This window comes from Pogonomyrmex barbatus, unplaced genomic scaffold, assembly GCF_055798465.1.
Source record: "Pogonomyrmex barbatus isolate J1 unplaced genomic scaffold, ASM5579846v1 scaffold1, whole genome shotgun sequence".
Classification (NCBI taxonomy): Eukaryota; Metazoa; Arthropoda; class Insecta; order Hymenoptera; family Formicidae; genus Pogonomyrmex; species Pogonomyrmex barbatus.
In genome coordinates this window covers 12,389,712-12,400,246 of record NW_028297098.1, presented here as the reverse complement: position 1 = coordinate 12,400,246, position 10,535 = coordinate 12,389,712, and the positions used below count along the sequence as shown (strand labels likewise).

Sequence of the window (10,535 nt, the reverse complement as noted above, 5' to 3'; positions counted from 1 at the left end):
TTACTTAATGGACCATTTTGTGGATATCTCATTCGAGTCGTATGCTGCCAATTCGCTATCTACATGTCGCGACGATCCTATCGATTTGACGTCAGTTTTCGGGAAGTGGACTTCACACATATCGACATGTATTTCTCAATATTATTTCCACGTAATTGGAGCAGGGCACGATTGGAAATAACCGACGCTTCTCGGAAACGACGATGAGACGCGCACAAACCGATCAACCATGACAAAATTGCGAGTTTGATTTTTATTTATTTCTTTTTTTTCTTTTTTTTTTTTCTTTAATTCTTATCAGCATCTTCGTCGAAATTATCACGATTCACGTTAAATTCGCTGGCTTTGCTGAGTCAAGATTACAAGATCATCGGGTCAATCCTAGTCGCGCCTAGGGTGGGGAAACATTCATAGGGGACGTTCTCGCGCATATAAGAAATGAAATTTTTCCCGACAAAGTTTCAAGTTCAAGAGTGAGAAGATGCGGGACGTGATTTCCGACATCGTTCGCTCGTATATATCACATCGACGATATCGCGGCACATAGTCGATAGCCTTATTCGAAAAGTGTTCACAACGAGAATGTCCCCGCTCAAAGAACAGCTTTCCCATATAGAGGGTAATGATAAATATTCGCTTAGTAGATCAATGAGAGAGAAAGATTCGTCCTACTGGGACATACGCGCACATTTCAATGATGACGAGAAAAGGTATAGTTCTTTCAAATTATTCTTCTCTGACCGTTTTATTCATAAATAAATATGAGTAAGTAGATAAAAGCTGTAAAATTCAAATTATTTATTATTGTTATATAAATTGTTCGCGTAACCAGGTTCGAAATATCTATTGTTTTTTTTTTTTTTTTTTTATATAATGTGCATTATCAGTTTTACTAACATGAAGGCGCGTGTATAAGGCATAGCAATTTTTATAGAAATAAATATTCGAACATTATCTTGTGTATATAATAATATTACGATTTAAATTTTTGCAATAAAATAATGTTTCAGTTGTTTTTTACAATTGAAAAAAAATTATATTTTGAGTGATTTCAATGATATTTTCTTTACATATGAATAAATAATAAAAAGAAACGGAAAATTCGTCAACTAACAATCACGCTGAAGTAATAGATAAATTCAGAAAGAATTCGCGTTTAGGAACGAGTACGAATTAGGCGCTTACGGTTACGGCAAGAACAATGTCAAGTTGTTGTACGTGCGTCGGAACGACGAGTTGCGCCACGAGATTCGTGAATACGAGGTCGACACGCACCTGCGTCTGGGCTCGCAAAAGGATTATCTGGAGGGTGACAATCGCGATATCATCGCGACGGACAGCCAGAAGAACACGGTCTACCTTATGGCGAAGAAACACGGCATCCACTCGCCCGAGGCGTTCGCACTTCTGCTCTGCTCTCATTTCCTCTATACGTATGAACAGGTGGCGGAAGTCAGCATCAACGTCGAGGAGTACCCGTGGGCCAGGTATCACGTTGACAACACGCCGCACAATCACGCCTTCATCATGTGCCCCACCGCGACGAGATTCTGCCAAGTCAGCCAGCTTCGAAATGGTATGATTCTAGAAAATTGATTACCACCACGTGCGATCCCCCCCCCCCCCCCCCACCGCACCGAATGAAATTAACTTGGGCAAATGGAAAAAACAAAACGGCGCTAAAGTGATTGATAAATTAGGAATTTGAATATCTTGAGAGCGAAATTTATCGCGCACAATTTTTTACTTCTACTGCGGACGGTTCTTTAAATATCCCATTGTTTTTGTAGGAAACAACATTGTATAAACGATAAGATTTATTCGTGAAATATTGCTGAAGGCTCGATACCCAAGTTCATATTTTACAATATTAAAATATACGCAATATCTTTTCTTGCAAAAGAAACTTTTATACATTTTATTTTTTTATTTTTTATATTTTTTATTTGCAAAACCGAGGTTTGTTAATTTTTCGTTTAATTCGATTCTAGAATCACCACGAATACGCGGTGGATTAAAGGGACTGCGAGTATTGAAGACCACGCAGAGCTCGTTCACTGATTTCATTCAGGACGAGTACAGGACGTTGCCAGACATGAACGATCGTATTTTCAGCACTGTCGTAACGGCGACTTGGGATTTCTCTACTGCCACCGGCGTGGATTTCGATGCCGTGTGGTACATGGTGAAGAATTGCATTATGCAGAATTTCGCAGGCCCACCGGACACGGGAATCTATTCACCCAGCGTGCAAAATACTCTTTATCTCACAGAGAAGAGTATACTCGATAAAGTCAAGCAGGTAATGCATTAATTAATAAAATACAATTAAATACAATTGTTACAGAAAGTTTTGCCAAAAAATATTTTATATATGTACACGTAGAATAGTTTTATCAAAATTTTTAAGTTTTATCAAATTTTTTTTAAAATTTATCAGGTACAGATTTAAAAATAATTTTGGATCACTAAAATAATTATGTGAAATATTCAAATTGAATGTTAGAAGATAAAAAATTTTTGCAGTATTATCATCATACTTAAGTCTATATAATTTTGATGGCCCAATTAAATTATTTTTAAATCTGTAGTGGAATTTTTGATACTTCAGCAAAATCGTTTTTTTGCTATCATTGAATTATTTGATCTTACTTACATGGGAATAAAATATTTACAGATTTGCAGCATCGAGATGCAGATGCCGAACAAACATTACTTCGATATGGATCTCAGCAAATTCACTAAAGTTATACAAGGGCAGAACAAGGAAGTTTATTTGCCTATAGATAAGCCGTCGGGTATCATTTATGCTCGATTAAACAGAAAAAGTTTCTCTGCAAAATTGTAAATATGTGTGATTATTGAATTACTAATAAAGCTTAAGTTTTCTACAGTTACCTTATGTATAGCTACAAAACTTCTCTACAAATATGAAATATCTAAAGCCCACACTTTAGACAATCTATAATTCAGATCAGATTTCAGGATAGAACTCCGTATCTTGTATCCGATTCTCTGAATGTCTTTTATATTACGTCATGTACGATTATAAATAGAATTACATTTTGAATTCTGACGCGAATTCTGAATCGTTTAAAATGGACTTTAACGATATCGACGTGGGACAAAAGACGCTCAAATTGTTAGAGAAAAATTTTTTTTTTATTGGCGTTATCATCGAGCTACGAAAAATTTGACGTTAGAAAGTTCATTTCAAACACAGATTGTAGCAAGCAGGAATATGTTCTCGTCGATTGTAGATCTTCAGGACGCGCCTCCGGCGTGGTGGGAATTGGACTGCGTGAAATACGCGTGGGTTGAAATCTTCGTCGACGATTTTCCTGAGAGTAACCTCTTAATTAATCGAGGTGACTTATCGACGCAGACCCAGCTATACACCCGTGAGATCGCGATTAACATTGCTGATGGGAAGTAACGTGGTACGATTGACGGATCGGAGATACATGACGCGGCTCGCGTTCAGGCTGCAGAAGGATTACGAGGAACAGCAGAAGGCTCGCATCGAACGAAGGAAACTGAAGATCACCTCGATCGTACCGGAACTGCGCGAGGTAGTGCCGAGATCATTGCTGAGGATGACTCGGCGGCGTCGTCCATGCGCGCCGAAATTTCACGCCGATGCGGCTAAAAAGTGCAAACAGCTTCCGCAGCTGTTAATGACGGATGAATCGTGATGAATTCTAAACGCGTAACAATTAATATTTGTTTTGGCTTTGAAGATAAAATCTAAATCTAATGCGGAGGTGCGGAAGTCGAGACGCGGAACGCCTCGCGATGTCTGTTATGCGCGTAATAAATAACAAACCATCGTAAAAACTTACTCTTACGCTTAGAAGCTAAACTTCAACTAATTAAATTCTAAAAGCTAAATAAATGAAGATCTAGCGTGGCGTTTGATACTAATTTTAATCACATTCGTTATTTTCGAGAGCGAGGACGGATTCGCGCGACAAGCTCTAGGTCGTCGGCGCATCCATTCGCATCCTCTGTCGCGGTTTCTTCAGCAGATGAAAGACGACCGGTCGATTGACGGGAACCTGCACCAGTATTCCCTTGGAGTTACGATCGATCGAGTCAAATACGTCATCGGTGCCTGCGAAAAAAAGGATCTATTTTTAATGATAAGATCGCCTGGTCCTCCTTCACTTGTTCCAATCAACGAACGCGTCGATTGATTTTCTTTCACGCGGAATTATGGAATTACTCACCTATAATCTCCTCGTTCCAAGGGTCGTCCCACAGCTGCTGGGAACCGGACGATACGATTAACGAGGGATCAGGCACGTGCTTGTAGTGGAAATCCGACCAGCCGAGCGACGTGAGAGTATCGCTGGAAAATAATCGCTCGACTAATTAATGTCGGTCAGTCACACCGATTTACATTTGCAAAATAGTCGAAACATCCAGCAGTGAAATGGAAATTAACGGAGCTTGGAATATTACTTTCCCTCACGCGATGACTTATTATTCCTAGATTAATTTCTTATATCAGACGCAACGCATCGTGAAACGAGTTTAATTTCTTTTTATTCGATATTGGAACGTGCACCTACTCGTAGAGTTCGTCGAGATAATATTTATCCGGTGCTTTCCAGGCTAATCGAGGAAAAGGCATCGGGTAATAATGTATGTGATAGATGTGGCTCGTCTTAGGCTGCACTTTTTTCGCCTTCAGAGATTGAAAGAATTCCGTTAATGCCTTCTTAGGGCTGCAATGAGAGCAATAAGAGAATAGAAATGCAGAAAATAAAAGTAAAACGATACATTTATCGTACATAAATACTTGCGATTTTATCTCGCTGGAAAGATTTATATGCATTATTTTCTTTTTTTCGCAGATATTAGAAAACTAATTAATTTTTAATTAATAATTAAAAATAAAAAAGAAATTTTTTTTACATTGATTTTCAGAGCAGCTAATAGATGACAGACTTCATTATTTATTTAATTGCAAATTTATTTTTAATAAAATTTTAAATTAAAATTTAATCAAAATGTCTAAAATATATATCCAACATTATTCTGAACTTGAAAAAAACTGATTTAGAATTGATATATTTATAAGTCGGTTATATTTATAAGTCAAAAAGATAAAATCGATTCACAATATTCTATAAAATTTAATTTCTCTTTTCAATTTTCAACATCGTTACGAAGAAAGTATTAGAGACGCACTCACTATTCAAAAAAAAATTCTTCTGTAGATCCGACCAGTAGCATCACGGGCAGCACCAACTGCAAATCACCACAATAATTAATTTGTTTTCAATCCCTTTTCGAATTTCTGATTTTCTCTACATTTTATACTCAACATCGCACATGTATACTAATATCCACAGACAATCTCGAAGCACACATAATACATGTCGATTAACTTTTATTCGCTTTGCGCTATTAAATAATTTATTAGCAGATCACAGCAGCACAAGCTCGTTGGACACGAGCTATTAACGTGGGCAATAAATCCGAAATGCACTTCCGCCACAATGAAGAACCAATTTACGACGTGTGACAACCAATTTTTACGAGATCGATACGCGTTAACGGCCGCCTTTACACCCGCTATTAAAATATCTACTCGTGGGTCATTTACTTGCAATATCGGTCCCGTCTTCATGCTGCAGCACTTAACTGGGAGTCGCAGATCGGTCGGATTGGTTCGTCCGCAGTCTGCGATATACGTATACTACGACAAACTGAGAATTTCGACGAAACTGGATCGCTTTATAGCCGCGCTCTTACCCTCTTTCTCTCCTCGCGCTCGTGCTTTTCATTTTTCCCTCGGCCGTTGTGGTTCATCATCAGGCTGTCGCTGACTTTACACTTTTTTCGAACAGATACGCAGCCGCATTGTCATAATCGCCTTCTTCGCTACTCGGAAGCTACTCTGTAATCTCCGAACGCTGTTGCGTGTGACCTGTTATTGTATACACCGTTGTGAATTATTACGTTAAATAGAGGCATAAAAACATCTTTAAGTATAGTTTTACTAGAAAGTAAGAAGGATTATGTGGTGCTTTTATTTCCGCTTAGATGCAAATTCTTTTTTCATTATTTCTTTACATAAATGGTAAAAATAATTAAGAGAAAAGATCGATTCGAGAAATTTTTAAGTAATTTTTGATTGATTTTTAAATAAATTTGAACAAAATTTTCTCGTTTAATTGAATGTTTAAAACTTTTCGTCGAACTTCGTTCGTTAGACCATTTTTACATTAAGTGATAGATTCATTCATCAGTTTACTCTCTTCAACGAATTGAAAGATCTTACAATCATCTTCAACGAGCAATAAAAAAAATTTGCACATAAAAGGAAACAATAAACATATCACTTTACTTCTACTTTCTAGTGGAAGTACATTGAGAAACCTTTATGTCTATTTATTCTTTTTGATGAGGTACATTGCGGATCTTACATTTATATACCAAACAGCTTTTTTTATTTGGAACTTCCGTTCTTTCGCTACAATCGTAATGAATTGTAGCGACATCGAAGACGAGAAATCATGTAAATATTTTTCTTGCAATATACATCAAAGAAAATTAGCGTCTTCATATGGCACCATTCGCTTTCGACAGTATAGATTGATGTAGCGTATACCGGAAACTCCTTTTTCTAGCCTACATTAGTAAACGTGTATAATTCAAATTTTATATATGTCTTTTGTTTTTAGAGTAAGTTTTTATAACAACTGTTCAAGATTTACATTAAAAATTTTATATATAATTTATTTGTCAAAAGTCAAGCATACTATTACCTTCGATTAAATTAAATACAAAATAAAAAAGGGTTTTTAAAAATATTTTATTGGTGTAATAAAAAAAATTAACTATCCAATTTTAAAGAATATAATTATTTATTAATCCGCGAATCGGGAAGATCTAATCTTCGATATATTTAAGAAAGTAATTTATTTCCACGTGTAACGTAAAAAAGATTGACGTGATTTTTTTGCTTTGACGTCATAACTTATAAAGCTGTAGTGACGCGGGATGAGAAGGCAATGCAATTACTTTATAGAGCAATTACTTTATTTACACGCACCAATAACACACTTGTGTTTTGTAATAAAAAAATCAATCCTGTGAATAATCTGTTCTTTGTATAATCAATGAGGCGTGGTCCTGCTTCTCTCCGCGCTCGCGAACAACGTGAAGTACATGCGAAGTACATGCGTGAATGTTCGAGAAGTAAGATTCACTGATAGGTCGACTAACTGGAAATCGACGGTTTACCAGTGCACAGGATGTTCCACATGCGATTCTAATCGCGAGGATTACGATTATACCCCGCGGGCACCTTTCACATTCGCGCATAAAACGGAAGATGAAGAAAGGTGAAACTGACATTGTCGGACGCTTATTCTTCGGGGCGACAGGTTCACAGTAATTATCACATTTCCACCGTCATACATCATACACATGTCGCACTTAAGCCCGTAATAGATAAATACACAATAGAAATTTTTTTCTCACTGATTTCTTGAAAATTTATATTTTCTTAAATGTATTTCGCACGATATTACGTTCGAAAAATTTTAAAGGAAGAATTAAAAAAAAAAAAAAAGACGACGAAAGAAACCCTGAACGCAGTGATAGAAGACTATTCAAACAGATTATGTATTCGAGAAAATTTTTATTAAGAAGAAAGTAATGGGGAAAAAAAAAAAAAAACAACGATGAAAACAGAAATCCTCAATCGCGCGGAAGATTTATGACGTCGTCTTCTTCAAAAGGTTGACATCTGTAACTTTGTTGCCAGCGGTTATAAATTTCACATGTTATATACGCTATTTTCTTTACTGCCCGAGAATGATCTATACGAGTCATTAGTACAATTTCACAGCTTATGAAAGCGCCGTGTCGTGAAAGATCAAGGGAAATAATGATCGCGCGATAAATATTTTCGATCAATTTGTCCGCCATTGGATAGGTGAAAATTGGTTTTACGATCGTGTTGTACCGGCTGTAATAAGCTTGACGAGGTGCGTTAATCAGTTTCGCCAAGACGTCAGAGACGTCCTACTAGCATGATAATCTCTGAACTGAACGAGGCAGACGAGCGACTTTCCTTCCTTTCTTTACGCGTGCGACGACAATGACGATGATGACTGCGGGACAACAACGACGACAGCGGAAAATCAACGGGTTCCGTTTCGTGCAAACGAAATGACGTTCGCCCTGGAGCCACTTGGACGGAGGCCGAGCCGGACGTGTTATTATGGGTGATCACGAAATAACGGTCATCCGTCTCCCTCAACGAGGACGACGAACAATGGTTATTTACACTCCTTGATATATTCCACGATGCGATTATCGTCATTTGCATCGAAGTCGACGCTACGAAGTCTTACCGAGACGGCCCACATCGAGCGATTAGGTTCACCCCGAGCCGACAATAGGATCCAACTTTCGGCCGAGAAGCTACGTGCTCCTAAAAAAAAAAAAAAAAAAAAAAAAAAAACGAAAATAGAGATGAGTTAGAATCAAAGAGAGAATCGCGAGAAATAAAAACCTTGAAGTCATTTAGTAATCCTTTGTAATCCTCGCGATCGAGACCCGGGATCCCTTGTGATCGCGATTGACGGAATCAACCCCCTCGGCACGGGGGAACTTTCCCTACGAGAGAAAGTCGACGCAAGGTCATGGGCGACAGAGTGATCGGAAAATTGTCGAGCACAAACCGGTTCTGATACAGATATCCTTCGATCGATCCGTCGCCGTTGTCGTCGCCATCGCTCTCATCGATACGTACGAGACGCAGTGCCTCTTTATATGTCATGCCCGTAATGTTTCTGGAAACAAAATGACCGCGAGGTGTATGTACGTGTAGCAACGATGGTTGCGCGATTTCTCTCGCACGCGATTGCCATCGTAGAAAAATAAGACTATACGGCAACGGACGGGGAAAACGACGGACGGAAAAACTGGAATATAGCGGTTCGTCGCAAGAAACGATCTAATACGCTTGTTCCTTCGCAATTCGAGGCAATCGTGGGAAATAATTTGGATTCAATTTTGTGTAAACTGAAAATGTTTTTATCTAACAGACTAATTGACTTCAGAGAAAACCTTTTTTTTTTTTTCGGTTACGACGAATCGGTTAGATTATTACAGAAAATGTGAAAATAAATCTCTATAAAAAGAAATATAAAAATATGATGATTGAATAATTTGTGAAATATTATACTTTATATCATTAAGACGTATTTGAACATAAAATAAAAAGCATATTTTGTAAAATATTTATATTTATATTTTGACATGATCTTTGACATCTTTTTATAGATAAAATGTTCTTCTTACTTGGAGAATTTAAATTATTATTCAGCAATTATATTATTTACTTCTTCTATTCCAAAAATGTTCGAAAAAAATGACGAATTCTATTCAGCAATAATCACATGTCAATGAGATTGTATTCTTTTTTGCAATCATATTTCTATTGTTATCTACGCTTTTGAAATTACTGCCTTTTTTCAACTGCAATATTTCTAAAATTATTTTTTTTAAGATATGATTCATTCAATTTTTTAAAATGTCTTATTGATATAAATAAAAGACAAGATATTCGTGCTTTTGATAAAATAAATAATTTTTCAATTATGTAATTTAAATTTCATAATCATCAATCGGTATATTGTAAATAATTAATTATGATGTTGAGATATTAAAGTCTTCTGATTTACCGATTGTGCACGAGATATTAAAGTCTTCTGATTTACCGATTGTGCACATTACTTTTCTAAACAAACTGTCTTTCCATTGATTTTACATTAGATTTATAGAAATTCTTTTATAAGTGAAGTATATAAACTATTTATCGAATCGGTCGATTTTATATCAAAAACAAATAAAAGATGCAAAATTTTAGAGAATTTTATTTCCTTATCCATTCTATCTAGATCTATCAACTTGCGATTTGGTTTATGTAAAAAAAAAAAATCTATAATTTGTATTTTCAAAATGAAAATAGCATGATACACAGATTACATGAGAAAGTAAGAACATGAGAAATTATAGAATTCTTAAAATTAAATATAAATATTTAATATATGAAAGATTAGCGTGTCAAAAAATTTATGCATATGTGTATTCAAACATACGAGAGTGTATTCATGTGAATATGTTAAATCATGCATTACTAATAATATTACAATTTATGATTTTTTTCGATGTTTTTCGTAGATATATGCGCGCATTATAGCGCGACATAATTACGTAACCCTGTATTATAACCGTATTCTTATTATCATAGATTACCGCTCTTTTATTTGAATATTTTTTTCATCTGCGACGTTGCTCGAGGTCACGTTTTCGAACGGACGATCTCTCGCCTAGTTTCATCTTGCCAAAACGAAAGGCAACGTCAATCCGTGCGTGCGACGCGCGACACACGGTGTCCCGAATTTCTCCTTCGCGTCTTCGTAGGTTGCCGCCCTGCCTTTCCCACGGGCGCGACGCGCGGTTCGAATTTCCCTCGCGCGTTGCTAGGAGGCGGTAAACGCCGAGGA

At 36.7% G+C, this 10,535-nt stretch overlaps 3 protein-coding genes across 10 annotated transcripts; 2 read left to right on the top strand and 1 right to left on the bottom strand.

The window, feature by feature from the left end:
- Window positions 1-431: 431 nt before the first annotated feature.
- On the top strand, window positions 432-2,897 carry LOC105424989 (uricase). Its single transcript, XM_011635493.3, has 4 exons — window positions 432-710; window positions 1,161-1,576; window positions 1,992-2,302; window positions 2,678-2,897. The coding sequence occupies exons 1-4, from the start codon at window positions 583-585 to the stop codon at window positions 2,846-2,848; spliced, it is 1,026 nt and encodes a 341-aa protein (XP_011633795.2). The 5' UTR covers window positions 432-582; the 3' UTR covers window positions 2,849-2,897.
- Window positions 2,771-10,424, bottom strand: LOC105424988 (uncharacterized). Of its 8 annotated transcripts, none has more exons than XM_089077178.1 (8): window positions 10,285-10,424; window positions 8,537-8,816; window positions 6,438-8,455; window positions 5,764-5,938; window positions 5,201-5,256; window positions 4,575-4,730; window positions 4,230-4,351; window positions 2,771-4,130 (listed from the first exon to the last, which is right to left on the bottom strand). In XM_089077178.1, the coding sequence occupies exons 4-8, from the start codon at window positions 5,821-5,823 to the stop codon at window positions 4,105-4,107; spliced, it is 420 nt and encodes a 139-aa protein (XP_088933304.1). In that variant the 5' UTR covers window positions 5,824-5,938; window positions 6,438-8,455; window positions 8,537-8,816; window positions 10,285-10,424; the 3' UTR covers window positions 2,771-4,104. The 8 variants fall into 8 exon arrangements, with proteins under 8 accessions (XP_088933304.1, XP_088933277.1, XP_088933285.1 ...); XM_089077151.1 differs by having other exon boundaries at window positions 2,771-4,114; XM_089077159.1 differs by having other exon boundaries at window positions 2,771-4,114; window positions 7,067-8,455.
- On the top strand, window positions 3,242-3,695 carry LOC148938153 (uncharacterized). The gene is given in 2 exon segments (XM_089074130.1): window positions 3,242-3,376; window positions 3,378-3,695. Coding segments are annotated over 2 exon segments (453 nt in total).
- Window positions 10,425-10,535: the final 111 nt, after the last annotated feature.

Coding starts and splice junctions, on each gene's coding strand:
- LOC105424989 (XM_011635493.3), top strand. CDS start 583: ATGTCCCCGCTCAAAGAACAGCTTTCCCATATAGAGGGTAATGATAAA. Junction 711..1,160: donor TTCAATGATGACGAGAAAAG/GTATAGTTCTTT, acceptor ATTCGCGTTTAG/GAACGAGTACGAATTAGGCG. Junction 2,303..2,677: donor TACTCGATAAAGTCAAGCAG/GTAATGCATTAA, acceptor AAATATTTACAG/ATTTGCAGCATCGAGATGCA.
- LOC105424988 (XM_089077151.1), bottom strand. CDS start 5,823: ATGATGAACCACAACGGCCGAGGGAAAAATGAAAAGCACGAGCGCGAG. Junction 4,731..5,200: donor GAAGAATTTTTTTTTGAATA/GTGAGTGCGTCT, acceptor CTCTCATTGCAG/CCCTAAGAAGGCATTAACGG. Junction 4,352..4,574: donor TATCTCGACGAACTCTACGA/GTAGGTGCACGT, acceptor ATTATTTTCCAG/CGATACTCTCACGTCGCTCG.